This window comes from Phyllobates terribilis, unplaced genomic scaffold (assembly GCF_046119375.1).
Source record: "Phyllobates terribilis strain yellow unplaced genomic scaffold, ASM4611937v1 Scaffold_60__1_contigs__length_8166268, whole genome shotgun sequence".
In the NCBI taxonomy this organism is placed as follows: domain Eukaryota; kingdom Metazoa; phylum Chordata; class Amphibia; order Anura; family Dendrobatidae; genus Phyllobates; species Phyllobates terribilis.
In genome coordinates this window covers 4774776-4792092 of record NW_027362820.1, presented here as the reverse complement: position 1 = coordinate 4792092, position 17317 = coordinate 4774776, and the positions used below count along the sequence as shown (strand labels likewise).

Below are 17317 nucleotides of genomic sequence, written 5' to 3'. Positions count from 1 at the left end.
TTAGAAAAATGGGGCCTGATTAGGAACACAAAACTGGCAGCAGGAAGGGGTTAAATCAGAGTATTTTGGGCACTAACTACTGTACTCAAAAACTGTGAGTATAGAGAATAACATCTACTGAAATGATCAAACTCAACAGTCTTTTTCAGTAAAAAATGAGTAACTAGTGGTGAAACCTCTCTGGGGTAATTAGAGTATGGGGCTCGGTGGCTCTTGACAATCTAAACTATCGTAAGGGACAATATTTTCTGTCAGATGAGTTTCAAGAAGAAATATTAGACATTTAAAAATAACTTTTTATAGTAGTGCAGAGCTGAGGTGTCTTACATTTAGATCTCTGGCATTTGGAAAAAGCAATGGAGACCTATTTTCAAAGACTATCAGGGAGTTAAGAGTCTCACAAAAGTGAGGCAGGCCGATCCCACCACAGCCTGTCAAAAAAAAAATTTTTTTATTCTAGGTTAGATCCCCAACAACAACGTATGTTTGGGGGGAGACCTCCAACACTAAACTGGAGTTTAGAGAAAGTATTAGCGCCCCCATTTCAGGAGAGATTGTGCGGTAATCTGAATTCCTTAGGACTGAAAACATAATGGAATTTATGACGTGGAGTGAATCCATGAAACCAGGGCTCGAGCCATGCCAACACATCTCCTGCAGGAGGCCAACAGCATCATTACCCTCCGCTTTCTCTTACAGGCCCATCATAATATTTTTCTTCAAGTGATTTTCTAATTTGTCAGCACATTCTATATACGCTGTCATTTGGCTTTGTAGTTTACAGACCTGGGTAGGTAATGGTCAGCATCATCTAATCCCAGGGGGTAGGTGGATCCTCCAGGTTGTACGTTCTATAGAAAAGGGCTTTCACAATTTACAAAGTCACTTGAACATTTTCAGATGGAGGCGAATGTTATACTCCAGTGGCAAAATGGTGATCACACGATTGTGATACGGCCGGACTACACCACCGATAAAGCAGCCACAGCCGGTGACTGAGAAGAATCTGTGACTTCTCTACATTTAGTGGTTACTACTCACCTGGGTAGTCATATGTAGGAATCTCCTCTTTACACCGCTCATCACCCCTCACATACAGTGCCTACAAGTAGTATTCAACCCCCTGCAGATTTAGCTGGTTTGATAAGATGCAAATAAGTTAGAGCCTTCAAACTGCAAACGAGAGTAGGTTTTATGAACAGAAGCATAAATCTTACAAACCAAAAAGTTATGTTGCTCAGTTGAATTTTATTAAATTTTAAACATAAAAGTGTGGGTCAATTATTATACAACCCCTATGTTTAATATTTTGTGGAATAACCCTTGTTTGCAATTACAGCTAATAATCGTCTTTTATAAGACCTGATCAGGCCGGCGCAGGTCTGTGGAGTTATCTTGGCCCACTCCTCCATGCAGATCTTCTCCAAGTTATCTAGGTTCTTTGGGTGTCTCATGTGGACTTTATTCTTGAGCTCCTTCCACAAGTTTTCAATTGGGTTAAGGTCAGGAGACTGACTAGGCCACTCCAACACCTTGACTTTTTCCCTCTTGAACCAGGCCTTGGTTTTCTTGGCTGTGTGCTTTGGGTCGTTGTCTTGTTGGAAGATGAAATTACGACCCATCTTAAGATCCTTGATGGAGGAGCGGAGGTTCTTGGCCAAAATCTCCAGGTAGGCCGTGCTATCCATCTTCCCATGGATGCGGACCAGATGGCCAGGCCCCTTGGCTGAGAAACAGCCCTACAGCATGATGCTGCCACCACCATGCTTGACTGTAGGGATGGTATTCTTGGGGTCGTATGCAGTGCCATCCAGTCTCCAAACGTCACGTGTGTGGTTGGCACCAAAGATCTCGATCTTGGTCTCATCAGACCATAGAACCTTGAACCAGTCTGTCTCAAAGTCCTCCAAGTGATCATGAGCAAACTGTAGACGAGCCTTGACATGACGCTTTGAAAGTAAAGGTACCTTACGGGCTCGTCTGGAACGGAGACCATTGCGGTGGAGTACGTTACTTATGGTATTGACTGAAACCAATGTCCCCACTGCCATGAGATCTTCCCGGAGCTCCTTCCTTGTTGTCCTTGGGTTAGCCTTGACTCTTCGGACAAGCCTGGCCTCGGCACGGGAGGACACTTTCAAAGGCTGTCCAGACCGTGGAAGGCTAACAATAGTTCCATAAGCCTTCCACTTACGGATGATGCTCCCTACAGTGGAGACAGGTAGGTCCAACTCCTTGGAAAGGGTTTTGTACCACTTGCCAGCCTTGTGACCCTCCATGATCTTGTCTCTGATGGCCTTGGAATGCTCCTTTGTCTTTCCCATGTTGACCATGTCTGAGTGCTGTTCACAAGTTTGGGGAGGGTCTTAAATAGTCAGAAAAGGCTGGCAAAAGAGATCTTTAATCCACACATGTGAAGCTCATTATTCTTGGTGCCTGAACTACTTCTTAATACTTTAGGGGGACCAAACAGAATTCTTGTGGTTTGAGGGGTTGAATAACAAATGACACTCTGAATTAACTTTTAACGTTTTAAAAAAAACAAACAAACAAACAAACAAAAAAAACAATATTTGCAGCAGTGCATTTCCCACTTCCAGGCTGATCTACAGTACAAATGTCACAATGCCAAGTTAATTCCGCATGTGTCAACCAGCTAAATCTGCAGGGGGTTGAATACTACTTGTAGGCACTGTAGGTCTCTGTAGTATTAATATGGGTCAGATCTTCACCCTGAAACAAATATTGTAAAAGTCACAGACAGATGGAGGAGTCACATCTACAACCCCTGGCAAAAATTATGGAATCACCGGGCTCGGAGGATGTTCATTCAGTTGTTTAATGTTGTTGAAAAAAAGCAGATCACAGACACGGCACAAAACTAAAGTTATTTCAAATGGCAACTTTAGGGCTTTAAGAAGCACTAAAAGAAATCAAGATTAAAAATGTGGTGCTCAGTAAGGGTAATTTTTTTCAGACCAAGCAGAGGGAAAAAATTATGGAATCACTCAATTCTGAGAAAAATTATGGAATCATGAAAAACAAATACACAAAAGAACACTCCCATACATCACTAGTATTTTGTTGCACCACCTCTGGCTTTAATAACAGCTTGCAGTCTCTGAGGCATGAACTTAATGAGTGACAAACAGTACTCTTCATCAATCTGACTTCAACTTTCTCTGATTGCTGTTGCCAGATCAGCTTTGCAGGTTGGAGCCTTGTCATGGACCATTTTCTTCAACTTCCACCAAAGATTTTCAATTGGATTGAGATCCGGACTATTTGCAGGCCATGACATTGACCTTATGTGTCTTATTTCATGGAATGTTTTCACAGTTTTTGCTCTATGGCAGGATGCATTATCATCTTGAAAAATGATGTCATCATCCCCAAACATCCTTTCAATTGATGGGATGAGAAAACTGTCCAAAATATCAATGTAAACTTGGGCATTTATTGAAGATGTAATGACAGCCATCTCCCCAGTGCCTTTACATGACATGCAGCCCCATATCATCAATAACTGTGGAAATTTGAATGTTCTCTTCATGCAGTCATCTTTATAAATCTCATTGGAACGGCACAAAACAAAAGTTCCAGTATCATCACCTTGCCCAATGCAGATTCGCGATTCATCACTGAATATGACTTTCATCCAGTCATCCACAGTCCATGATTGCTTTTCCTTAGCCCATTGTAACCTTGTTTTTTTCTGTTTAGGTGTTAATGATGGCTTTTGTTTAGCTTTTCTGTATGTAAATCCCATTACCTTTAGGCGGTTTCTTACAGTTCGGTCACAGACATTGACTCCAGTTTCCTCCCATTCATTCCTCATTTGTTTTGTTGTGCATTTCCTGTTTTGAAGACATATTGCTTTAAGTTTCCGGTCTTGACACTTTGATGTCTTCCTTGGTCTACCAGTATGTTTGCTTTTAACAACCTTCCCATGTTATCTGGACCAAATACAAACTTTAGATACAGCTGACTGTGAACAACCAACATCTTTTGCAACATTGCGCGATGATTTACCTCCTTTTAAGAGTTTGATAATCTTCTCCTTTGTTTCAATTGACATCTCTCGTGTTGGAGCCATGATTCATGTCAGTCCACTTGGTTCAACAGCTCTCCAAGGTGTGATCACTCCTTTTTAGATGCAGACTAACGAGCAGATCTAATTTGATGCAGGTGTTAGTTTGGGAAATTAAAATTGACAGGGTGATTCCATAATTTTTTCCTCAGAATTGAGTGATTCCATAATTTTTTCCCTCTGCTTGGTCTAAAAAAAAATGACCCTTACTGAGTACCACATTTTTAATCTTGATTTCCTTTAGTGTTTCTTAAAGCCCTAAAGTTGCCATTTGAAATGACTTTAGTTTTGTGCCATGTCTGTGATCTGCTTTTTTTCAACAACATTAAACAACTGAGTGAACATCCTCTGAGCCCGGTGATTCCATAATTTTTGCCAGGGGTTGTATGATCAGCTCTAATCCTGCCATATCCACCGTTCTCATTACACAAGTATAAAACATATAATACTGGTTGATAAAACAAGACTGAAAACAAGACCTTCAAAGCCGTCTAAACATCATAGGGGAGATCTCATGACACCTTCTCTCCATCTACCTGATGAGCCTGAGGAAAATTGGGATCTTCTTGTTTACAGTCATGTGGAAGATGACGGGGACATCTCTCTGGTGTTGTCCTCTTACTGGATAGATCTGGTGGAAACACATACAGGACTGAATTCATTCTTTACATACAGATAATTATAGGCCATGTGTATTTAGTCCTGTCTATTACCTGGTGATGTGAGGGGCTGGGGAACCTCCATCATGACGTCCTTGTACAGATCTTTGTGTCCTTCTAAATATACCCACTCTTCCATGGAGAAATAGACAGTGAAGTCTTGACACCTTATAGGGACCTGACACAAACAATGATACCATCATCCCCCCGATCCCTTCATAGCATTACTGTATAAGGTCCCAGCATTCCCAGCAGTGTCACCTCTCCAGTCAGAAGCTCAATCATCTTGTAGGTGAGTTCTAGAATCTTCTGGTCATTGATGTCCTCATGTATCAGGGGGTGAGGTGGAGGACCCATGATTGAGCTCAAGGGTCTTCCCCATCCCTCAGACACAGGGGCCTGACAGCGCTCACTAGAGGTCTTCTTCACTACTTTGTAATCCTGGTTATGGAGAGACACATTAATAAATTTCACTACAGACATTTCCAGAGTCCTCACCTCTCCAGTTCTGTCCATCCGTTATTCCCATAGATAATGAGGTAATGTGACGTCATCAGAATCTCGTACCTCTCCAGTAAGCCGGAAGAGGATCTCTAGGGTGAGGTGTAATATCCTCTCCGCCATCTTGTCCCTGTCCATATCCATCCTTGATTGGTAAATGTGGAAAACTCTTTTCTATAGTAGATCTTCACTGAGAGGATCCGATATTGTAGAGACCTTAATGAGAAGAAGATGAGCCTATGTAACATCATAAAAATCCTGTGTAATAATACAATTACTGGAGAAAATAAAGGAAACATATGAGGAGATTTATTATTTTAAAGAATTTAGCTTTCTTCTTTATATATGCTAATAAAACCTATATATTTTAGGCCACAGACAACAAGCAGTTTCTTCCTTGGAGTCTGTAGCTGAATACGTTTCTCATAGACTCATCTTCCGTATTGCCAATTCTCATCTCATTTACCAACACTGGAATCGGCATTAGCAATACTGCAGGAGATATTCATTACACGTGACATGAGAAATAACTACTTCATGATGAGGACGACATCTTCATCTTCTACTACGGCTCTAGAAACATATTCGGCCAGAGTCCGTCACTGACTACATCTCCACTGGCCGTCTATATGAACGTTTCCTGTCTTCCCCGGACTGTAATCTTATATCATGTTACATCTCATTTCTGATTTACACACAGAAGTTTGAGGATTTTATAAAAGATTTTTTATTTGCACAAACAGGGCAGACAGAAATGATTTGATGCCAAAGTCTCCATGTACAGTGTTTTATGGGGTTTATTTCTGGCCTTATATTACAAGAAAAACACCAGAAAAAAAGATATTAAAATGTTTCAAAAGAAAATTGGCACCATCAGTTCATGTAACAATAAAAAAAAACATGCAAAACGCATAAGATACATTTTGTTATTTTTTAATACGTTAAACATTTGTTTTTTAAAAAAATAACTCTTTTGAGCATCAGGACATAGATGTACGTCGCAGGGATCGCACAGGTGTGGCTGCACAAAACCCTGGCAGCTTACCCACTTGCTGCTGTCAAAAGCAAACATGGCATCTAAGAGGGTTTGGTAGAATTCAGCTCAATGCCCCTTCCCCCAAGTACTCGATAGCAGGGGGCTGCCTAGTTACTACGATACTTAAATGCCTAATAATGGTGTCTGGGCCTGTAATGTACGAATGTCTATTAGGCCAGGCCAGAGGCAGCGTCCAATAAGTTACCTTTTAATGCCCCCAGACACATTAGCCTAAAGTTGATGAAAGCACTAATTTCGGTGGTTTGTTCAACAATATAATGTATTTGGGGGCCTCCTGACAGATTATGCCAGGGCAGAGAAGGATTTGGCATACTGAATTTCAGATGCTAATCCGTTTGTTCTTCCTGTAGATAATCCTCCGCTAGAGGAATCTGGAGGCGACCCTCATACAGTTCACAGGAAAGCTGGAATATTTGTGTGTATGGGGGAGTCAGGAGAGATAGCCGTCTGCCAAATGACCGATCAGCCAACACTTATCTCATGTGTATGGGGCCGTTAGTATTACATGACAAGCAGTGATAGTACACAGCACTACAGTAGTACAGTGCATTACCGGAGCCTTCAGTGGCTTGTATTGCTGTATGATCGCACTAAGCAGAGTTGTTTAAAAAAAAGGTTTAATGTGAAAAAAATAAATAAATCAGTTTTGGCATTTTGGAGTCATATTTCCTGACTCTGCAGACCGCATGCTACCGATGTACTTGACAGGCCAGGTCCAGATGGTATTACTCACTGCACAATGTTAGTTAAGTCACGTCCATAACAACTTCATAATACACTATTATCCTTTACACATCTTGTACACAGTGGTGTAGATAGAAATCACAGGTCCCACAGCAATAGCTGTAATTGGGCCCCTCAACCCCAAAAGGAAAAAAATATATATATGTATTTGGCATATCTCTTGACTCTGCAGATCGCATGCTGTCATTGTACTTGGCAGGCCAGGACCAGATGGTATGGAGATGAATGAGGGAGACCAAAGTCCAAAAATCAAAAAACTTTTCTTTACTTAACAAGAACTTGATGAGAAGCATATACATCAGATAGCAGGCACAACACTTTATGAATGCTTCTTCTACACTATGCAGAGTCAAGATTTTCCGGTTACATGTGGTGGCACATAAGTTTTGTTACAAGCTACAACAGTCCAGAAAATCATTATGGGAAGGCCCATCATCACCTGTGGGGACTATATAGGGCGAGACGTGTCGCTATGGCCCCTCATAGTTAGGGTATGTGCACACGATCAGGAGCCGCTGCGGGTTTGACGCTGCATACTAATGCAGTGTCAAACAAGCAGCGGAGAGATGTTACAGCATAGTGGATGGGATTTGTAGAAATCTCATGTCCACTATGAGTCTCCGTGCACCTGCGGATCACCCGCGGACATGGACATGCGGCACATCTTTCCAGACCGCAGCATATCAATTTCTCATGTGGAGTCGCTAGTCTCCACATGAGAAATTAGATCACTACAATGTATTGAATGCAGTGAATACACATGGTTCAATGAACACATGGGGATTCACCTGCGTTCATATAACGCAGTGCTTTGGATGCATCATAAAGTATACTGCGTCCAAAGAGCTGCCTGTCCGGATCGTGTGCACATTCCTTTACTGTTAGCTCCCTGTTTATTTGTGAGGACCTCACTGGCTGAGGTGCATTGGTACAACTCCTCACTGATACTCTCAAAGTTCATCTGATGAGGGCCACACACTTCTTGTTGAAGCATTGCATCTTCAGCTCTCCGTAGGAGAACTGGTGTCCCAGTTTGGCAACACTGTAGCTTCCTGTCTACTATAGACAATTGTTTCCATAAATTCTATTTGTCTAAGATAAGGAATCCTTCCTTAACTTAATCCCTTTTAATTAGGTCTTCTGCTTCCTCAGTGCAAAGTTCTGTACCGTTTAAGTAGGCCTCCTGGCCTGAGCGAAGGACCTCATCCTGCTGCTCACCTTAGTGAAGTTTTCTTCCCTTAATTAGGCCTATTGGTCTTCTGTTCCCACTCGGCAGAGTTCCGAACCGTTTAAGTAGGCCTCCTGGCCAGAGCTATGCCCCCTGCATGTAATCTGGATTCCCACTGCCAATCTTTGCTTTCCTTCAGAAAGTACTATCTGATGTCTTCCTCCTGGCACACAATATGATATCAATTAAAAAAAAAAAGACAGAAACAATACACAAATACCCTGAAATAAATAAATAAACCGCAATAGTGCATAAAAGTAATAAAGGGTACTTAGTTAACATAATTTTGATCAAAATAATGCGAAAGCCATCCCGTCTCATCACGGCGACCCTTATGAGACAGTCCTAACTCTAATATTAAAAACCTTACCATTTGTTAAGTGACATACATGTGGATAAGGGCTGAGAGACTGAACCACTAATGGACACAGAGACATGGGAAGCAAGATGAAATAGACTTTCCAGCTCAGGCAAAGGGTGACCACACACTTATATGCACTTGTGCACATTAGACTGAAAAAACCTGAAGGACTGAACTGGAATGTAAATTGGTGTGTATGCAGCATGTAAGAGGATGTTCACACATGGCCACCAAACAGACAAAAACAAAGACAGAAACATGTAAGAGAATGAGAAGTCCTAATATTCTGAACAGCCATGTTAAACCTAGCAGCCATCTTGTTCAGAAGTTTGAGCTAATGAGATGCATTTCCTGTGCGTCCTAGTCACAAGGGAATCATAAAATGATGTCAGTGCCATTAGCAGGTATGGTTAGTATACACAAAGGTTAATAGCAACAGCTGCAGGTCAATGTAAGAGTAAATAAGTAGTGTTACATACATAGTTACATAGTTTATAAGGCCGAAAAAAGACAAGCGCCCATCCAGTTCAGCCTATTTCTTGTGCACTGCAGCTATTCCGCAGCGTTGATCCAGGGGAAGGCAACAAAAAACCATGCGGTATAGGCCAATTTACATCATTGAGGAAAAATTCACTTCCCGACACCAATCTGGCAGTCAGATTAAATCCCTGGATTAATTAACTATCACTAAGCATAAGATGTAATTTTATTGCTCTCAAGAAAGGCGTCCTGGCCTCTCTTGAACTCATTAAGTGAGTTGGACATCACCACTTCCTCTCCCAGAGAGTTCCAGAGTCTCACGGCTCTTACCGTAAAGAATCCCCTTCTATGCTGGTGCAGGAACCTCCTTTCCTCCAGACGCATAGTGTGCCCCCTCGTCTTTGTCACCATCCTTGGTATAAACAGGTCATGGGAGAGATCTCTGTACTGCCCCCTGATGTATTTATACATGTTTATGAGGTCTCCCCTAAGCCTTCTCTTTTCCAACGTAAATAGGCCTAATTTTGACAACCTCTCTGGGTATTCTAGTCCCTCCATTCCCTTTATTACCTTAGTCGCCCTCCTTTGTACCCGCTCTAGCTCCAATATGTCTTTCCTGAGCACCGGAGCCCAGAACTGTGCACAATATTCTAAGTGCGGCCTTACCAGCGCTTTATACAGAGGAAGAACAATGTTCTCATCATATGCCCCTATTCCTCTTCTGATGCATGCCATGACTCTATTTGCCTTCGCAGCTGCTGCCTGACACTGAGCACTGCAATTTAATTTGCTATTAACCAAGACGCCCAGGTCCTTCTCCATGTCAGATTTCCCCAAAGGTTTCCCATTTAAGATGTATGGGTGACTGCTGTTTTTCTTTCCCATGTGCATGACCTTACATTTATCGGCATTGAACCCCATTTGCCATTTTTTGGCCCAATTCCTTAGGGTAGTAAATAATGTCCTTGTAATTGTGGTATGGAAATTAGGACAATACAGTTGGCAATATGTCGAGAATTATTAGGAAACTGTCATTACTAGTGTTGAGCATTCCGATACTGAAATATCGGGTATCGGCCGATATTCGCGGTATCGGAATTCCAATACTTAATTCCGATACTTTTACAATATCGAATACCGGAATCGGAAGTTCCCATAATGCCTGCGCTCTGCAGTGTCTCTGAACGATGACAAGCTGGATGGCAGCACTCAGCTGAGATCCAGCCTGTCATCAGAATGCCATCCCAGCGTGAGAGAATTCTCCTGATTGTTTAAAAGCCGGCGCGCGGTAAAAAACCGGCGGGCGGTAAATAGCCGCCGGCTTTTAAACAATCACACAGCCCCATACTGCTTCCCCGCAGCCTCCCACCCCGATCCTCCGCTCCCCTCGCCACCTCCCATCCTGATCGTAAGTTAAGACCGGGCGGGGAGCGCAGCACCAAGGAGCGGGGAGCGAAGGACCCGGGCGGGGAAGCCGGCAGTGAAAAGACTTCACCGCCGGCTTTCCCGTTCTGTGCTGCGCTTTCCCGCCGGTTATTTCAAATGAACAGCTGAGGTATCAGGTGATGCCGATCAGCTGTTCATTTGAAGTCGCCGCGGTGCCCTCGGAGGGTTCATGTGAGTTCATGCTTGACTGCATTGCATGAACTCACATGAACTTTCCCACGGCCGCACAGGTCAGCCTCACCTCCCAGACCATCAGCCCGTCATGATTAGTGTGTGTGGGTGTCTGTGCGTGTGTCTGCGAGTGTGTGTGCGATGTCTGCGGGGGTGTGCGCGGTGTCTGTGCGATGTCTGCGAGTGTGTGCGGTGTCTGTGCGATGTCTGCGAGTGTGTGCGGGTGTGCGCGGTGTCTGTGCGATGTCTGCGAGTGTGTGCGGGTGTGCGCGGTGTCTGCGGGTGTGTGTGCGCGGTGTCTGTGCGATGTCTGGGCGTGTGTGCGGGTGTGTGCGGTGTCTGTGCGATGTCTGGGGGTGTGTGCGGGTGTGCGCTGTGTCTGTGCGATGTCTGGGGGTGTGTGCGTGCAGGCAGACATAGGCCGATGTGACACTACTACTCCCATCGGCCTATGTCTGTCCCCCGTCCACTCGTGCCAGCAGGATCAGCTCGATGGGAGCAGTAGTTCCCATCAGCCTGATCCTGCTATTTAAATTGACCCATGGTCCCCAATAAATTTTAAATACATGTCATTGGTGGCCAGTGGTTACCTACAGTAAATTAGTTTATACATTACCTGTCCCTGCCGATCGCCACCTAAAATAAAGTAAAAAATAAAAAACTACACCTATACTCACCTAATTCCCCGAAGCCATCGATCTCCTGTAATAAAATATAAAATAATAAACCACAACCTTATCCTTACCCCTCCGTAGTAGTCCACGAGTGTCCCACGAAGATCTCCAGTTCAGAGGAGCCACATAGAATGTGACCGCTCTGAACAGCCGCCGCCGCTAGAATGACGGGGCCGTAAAGCAGCCCCGTCATTGCATAAGCGGGTTCACCGGAGTTCAGGCAGCGCTGCTCCGGTTAGCTGCTTTACAGCCCTGCTGTATCGTGAGAAATTCCCACGGTACAGCAGTGCCGTAAAGGAGGTCTCCGGAGCTGCGCTGCCTGAATGCACTCCGGTGACCTCAGTCAGTGGCTCCCGCTGCCGGGAGCGGACGTGTTCCCGGCAGCGTGAGCTTACAGCAGCCATGCACAGCTGTCACCATCTCCAGATGTGACAGCTGTGCATGGGAGATCAGCGCAGGAACGTGGACAGGTAACTATTTTTTTTTTTAGTAAACTAAGAATTAAATAAAATGGTGTGTTTTATTTCAAATAAATTATTTTTTTCTGGGTGTAGTGTGTGTTTTTTCTTTTTAACACTTTGTAGGTTAGTAATGGGGGTGTCTTATAGACGCCCATCATTACTAACCTGGGCTTCATGGCAGCTGGCGCTGAAATGAACCCCAGCCCTATTACCCCCTGCCACCGCACCAGGGCAGCGTGGAAGAGCGAGGCTAAGTGCCATTTCTGGGGCGGCTGACGGCTGGTGTTTCTAGCCAGGGAGGGGGTCAATATTCATGGCACCCTTCCTGAGCTATTAATATCAGCCCCCAGCTGTCTGCCTAGCCTTTGCTAGCTATTAAAATAGGGGGGACCCCACGTCATTTTTTTGGGGGGGTCCCCCATTTTAATAGCTAGTAAAGGCTAGGTATTCAGCTGGGGGCTGATATTAGTAGTCTGGGAAGCTCCGTGGGTATTACCCCCTTCCCAGGCTTCAAACATCTGCCCCAGCCGTCTGCTTAACCTCCGCTAGAGACTAAAATTATGGGGGATCCCACGCCAATTTTTTTTTTAAATAAATCCTTTATTTTAACACTAAATAACATTTGAGGAGTTAATAAAGATGCAGTCCCTAAATTATTATTTATTTTTTAATTAATTTTTCCCAAAAATGTTGACGTGGGCTTTGCCATATTTTTGTATGCCAGCCAGGTACAGCATCCAGCTTCTATGAACGCGCCATTTTCCGGGGTGGCTGCGGACTGCAATTTGCAGCGGGGGGGGGGGGGGGCCCAGAAAGCTTGGGTCTCCCTGCCCTGCAGATTCCATCCCCCAGCTGCCTAGTTGTACCTGGCTGGACACAAAAATAGGGAGAAGCCCCACGTATTTTTTTTTTAATTATTTCATGAAATAATAAAGAAAAAAAGGGCTTCCCTATATTGTTGTGTCCGGCCAGGTACAAATAGGCAGCTGGTGGATGGGGGCAGCCCGTTCCTGCCTGCTGTACCTGGCTGGACACAAATATAGTGCGAAGCCCCACGTCAATTTTTTTTTAATTATTTCAGGAAATTCATGAAATAATTAAAAAAAAATTGATGTGGGGCTTCGCCCTATATTTGTGTCCAGCCAGGTACAGCAGGCAGGAACGGGCTGCCCCCAACCACCAGCTGCCTATTTGTACCTGGCCGGACACAACAATATAGGGAAGCCCTTTTTTTCTTAATTATTTCATGAATTTCATGAAATAATTAAAAAAAAAAATACGTGGGGCTTCGCCCTGTTTTTGTGTCCAGCCAGGTACAACTAGGCAGCTGGGGGCTGGAATCTGCAGCGCAGGGAGACCCAAGCTTTCTGGGCCCCACCCGCTGCAAATTGCAGTTCGCAGCCGCCCCGGAAAATGGCGCGTTCATAGAAGCGCCATCTTCTGGCGCTGTACCCAACTCATCCAGGGCCCTGGTGCGGTGGCTCACTGGGTAATAAAGGGGTTAAGGCCAGCTTGGCATTATCAGCTGGCCCTAAGCCCGAAATTCATGGGGTCACGCCAATATTAGACATGACCACCATGAATTTCTAGTAAAGTATTTTAAAAAAACACAACACCCAGAATAAAGTCCTTTAATTGAAATAAAGACACAATTCTTTATTGTTCTAAATTAAACTATACTTACCATCACGCCCATTCCAGCTGAAGCCAACGATCTCCTGCAATAAAAGAAAAATAATAAAGCAACCTTATCCTTACCTTTCCATGGTTCCCAGGACAGCTCCAGCTCTGCTACATCGAGATGACAGGTTGGACCGCAGCAGAACGCTGCCATCCAGCCTGTCATCCCGCGGACACTGAGAAGAGCAGGCTTGCTTGCGCTCCTCAGTGTCTCTCTGTGACGGCATCCAGATGAGCCGAGGTCATGTCCAATGAACTCGGCTCACCTCATGCACGTCACTGACAGCGTGGGAAAATTCTCCTGCACTCAGCGCTTCAGCGTGAGAATTCTCCCACGCTGTCAGTGACGTGCATGAGGTGAGCTGAGTTCATTGGACATGACCTCACCTCATGCACGTCACTGACAGCGTGGGAGAATTTTCCTGCACTCAGCGCTTCAGCGTGAGAATTTTCCCACGCTGTCAGTGACGTGCATGAGGTGAGCTGAGTTCATTGGACATGACCTCACCTCATGCATGTCACTGACAGCGTGGGAAAATTCTCACGCTGAAGCGCTGAGTGCAGGAGAATTCTCCCACGCTGTCAGTGACGTGCCTGAGGTGAGCCGATTTCATTGTCGGCTCATCTGGATGCCGTCACAGAGAGACGCTGAGGAGCGCAAGCATGCCTGGATGCGCCATTTCTGGGGCGGCTGACGGCTGGTGTTTCTAGCCTGGGAGGGGGTCAATATTCATGGCTCCCTTCCTGGGCTATTAATATCAGCCCCCAGCTGTCTGCCTAGCCTTTGCTAGCTATTAAATTAGGGGGGACCCCACGTCATTTTTTTGGGGGGGGGTCCCCCATTTTAATAGCTAGTAAAGGCTATGTATTCAGCTGGGGGCTGATATTAGTAGCCTGGGAAGCTCCGTGGGTATTACCCCCTTCCCAGGCTTCAAACATCTGCCCCAGCTGTCTGCTTAACCTCCGCTAGAGACTAAAATTAAGGGGAACCTCACGCCAATTTTTTTTTAAATAAATCCTTTATTTTAACACTAAATGACAAGTACAGTAATCAACACTGTCACTGTACTTCATATATATGTGACTGACATGTTTCTATCTATCTAATCTATGTGTGATTCTCTATTCCTTCTATTCTAAATTGTCGGGTACAGATGCTGAATTGCCGGCCGGCTTTCTTAAAGAGACAGTGCATGAAAACACTATTATTTTTTTAAATAAATCCTTTACACTAAATGACAAGTACAGTAACCAACACTGTCACTGTACTTCATATATATGTGACTGACATGTTTCTATCTATCTAATCTATGTGTGAAGCTCTATTCTGTCTGTCATAAATTGTCGGGTACCGCTGCTGAATTGCCGGCCGGCTTTTTTAAAGAGACGGTGCATGAAAACACTATTATTTTTTTTAATAAATCCTTTACACTAAATGACAAGTACAGTAAGCAACACTGTCACTGTACTTCATATATATGTGACTGACATGTTTCTATCTATCTAATCTATGTGTGGTGCTCTATTCTTTCTGTTGTAAATTGTCGGGTACCGGTGTATGCCGCTGATGAATTGCTGGCTTTTCGCATAATACATTCTACATTATTCTTAGTTGTTTTACTTCATGTAGAATTAACCTACAAGGAAAGAAAGGGTTTATTTTCATTCCGATATTAGTGTCCCATTGACTTGCATTGGTTTCCGGTATCGGAATCGGCGATATCCGATACTTTTTGAGTATCGGTCCGATCCAATCCGATACGATATTTCCTGATATCGGAAGGTATCGCTCAACACTAGTCATTACTTAAGTAACGACATGAGAATTTATAGATTCTAATGGAGTTTGGTAAAAATACTCATAAATATTGTCATGTTGCATTATCACATTGGTGTTCTAAAATGCACGTCCTCCCTGCAGTATGATGTTATCATGTATAAGCCTTTTGCCGCAATATGTAGTTCCTTTGTTTAAGCTATGCATAAAAAGGCTCTGATACTGTTGTTCAGGGCCATTCTATCGCCAGTCTACAGGCAGTCCATGAAAGTCCATCGCCAAGGCAGTCCACCGCCAAGGCCACACCATCGCCAGACCGAAGCCACACCATGGCCAGACCATCGCCAGATATCCTAATGCTGTGTCGCTCGTCTAGACACCTGCGCGTGTCAAGTATATTCTCCCTGCCTGCTTTCTGAACTGTTCTGCCACGTACCTCTGAATAAACTTCATTCTCTGCTTTGAAGAAATTGTCTACACTGTTTTCTCGGCTCTTCCAGCTCTCAGTAAGGATTTTCTTACAAAACACAAATACCCTGAAATAAATAAATAAACAAAGAAACAAACCGCAATAGTGCATGAAAATAATAAAGGGTACTCAGTTAACATAATTTTTGACCAAAATAATGTGAAAGCCATCCCGCCTCGTCGTAGCGACCCTTATGGTACAGTCCTTACTCTAATATTAAAAACCTTACCATTTGTCAAGTGACATACATGTAGATAAGGGCTGAGAGACTGAACCAAAACAGTGGACACAGAGACATGGGAAGCAAGGTGAAATAGACTTTCCAGCTCAGGCAAAGAGTGGCCACACCCTTATATGCACTTGTGCACATTACACATAAGGCTTTCGCATTATTTTGATCAAAATTATGTTAACTAAGTACCCTTTATTATTTTCATGCACTATTGTGGTTTATTTATTTATTTCAGGGTATTTGTGTATTGTGTTTCTGTCTTTTTTTCTGGTTAGTGGCCATGTGTGAACATGCTCTTACATGCTGCATGCACACCAATTTACATTCCAGTTCAGTCCTTCAGGTTTTTTCAGTCTAATGTGCACAAGTGCATATAAGGTTGTGGCCACCCTTTGCTTGAGCTGGAAAGTCTATTTCATCTTGCTTCCCATGTCTCTGTGTCCATTAGTGGTTCAGTCTCTCAGCCCTTATCCACATGTATAGCACTTTACTTGGGCTACATCTAGGAAAAGGTCTTAATCACTTTCTGAGTGACTTACCATACTCTGCATCTGGTCCTCTTTTTAATATTTGTGTGAGTCTATTTGTTCTTTGTTGAAATTAATAAAGGTTTACACATTTTATTCTATTGGGCATTGGCGTCCCTGTTTGTAGGTTTTTCCTTCAGAGAGACCAATGGTCTGTATTTCTCACCTACTTACCCCTATCTGACTCATCACAAGGGAATTGTTCTCCTGTGTGCCCATCTAGCTCAGTATGATGGTCTCACACAGTATGATACTATTATTAGTATCAGACTTGGATACTAATAATAAAAATAATAAACAGTATATTATTATTCTATAGGTGAGTATTGCTGTACTTTATTGGGGCACTTTATTAGCTCCTTCCCAGAGCATAGGTAGTCAGAGATCGTTCCAACTTGTACATTCATCTTCATGGCACATGGAAACATTCCCCATGTATAAATCCCACAGACAATCATCCCTTATTTTTGCACTTTGACCTCAATTCCAGCCCTGAACAACTAGCAATCAGCGAGCGTCAGTCACTATTCATGTGGATGACGAGTTCTTGTTGATCTATTGCTTCTTGCCCCTTCAATACATTTTATTATAAATGTCTATTACCTACAGAGGCTCAAGAATCCACACAGAAGGGTTAACTCCTATTCTAGCAATTCCTCACACGGCTGATACGTTGTGCTGCTCTCCTTGTAGCTCCCGGTATATTGTCTCTTTGTTACTCAGCCGCTAAGCTGCATCCGCCAATCACAGATACTGAGAT

General features: G+C 43.7%; 1 protein-coding gene across 2 annotated transcripts; it reads right to left on the bottom strand.

Annotated features, from left to right (window-relative positions):
• Positions 1-2295: 2295 nt before the first annotated feature.
• On the bottom strand, positions 2296-16107 carry LOC141192331 (gastrula zinc finger protein XlCGF66.1-like). Of its 2 annotated transcripts, XM_073661836.1 has the most exons (7): positions 15766-16107; positions 8270-8442; positions 5317-5466; positions 5011-5190; positions 4804-4927; positions 4627-4721; positions 2296-2733 (listed from the first exon to the last, which is right to left on the bottom strand). In XM_073661836.1, the coding sequence occupies exons 3-7, from the start codon at positions 5392-5394 to the stop codon at positions 2680-2682; spliced, it is 531 nt and encodes a 176-aa protein (XP_073517937.1). In that variant the 5' UTR covers positions 5395-5466; positions 8270-8442; positions 15766-16107; the 3' UTR covers positions 2296-2679. The 2 variants fall into 2 exon arrangements, with proteins under 2 accessions (XP_073517937.1, XP_073517938.1); XM_073661837.1 differs by lacking the exon at positions 15766-16107 and having other exon boundaries at positions 8270-9077.
• Positions 16108-17317: the final 1210 nt, after the last annotated feature.

Coding starts and splice junctions, on each gene's coding strand:
- LOC141192331 (XM_073661836.1), bottom strand. CDS start 5,394: ATGGATATGGACAGGGACAAGATGGCGGAGAGGATATTACACCTCACC. Junction 5,191..5,316: donor TCTTCCGGCTTACTGGAGAG/GTACGAGATTCT, acceptor CTCCATAACCAG/GATTACAAAGTAGTGAAGAA. Junction 4,928..5,010: donor TTGAGCTTCTGACTGGAGAG/GTGACACTGCTG, acceptor TGTTTGTGTCAG/GTCCCTATAAGGTGTCAAGA.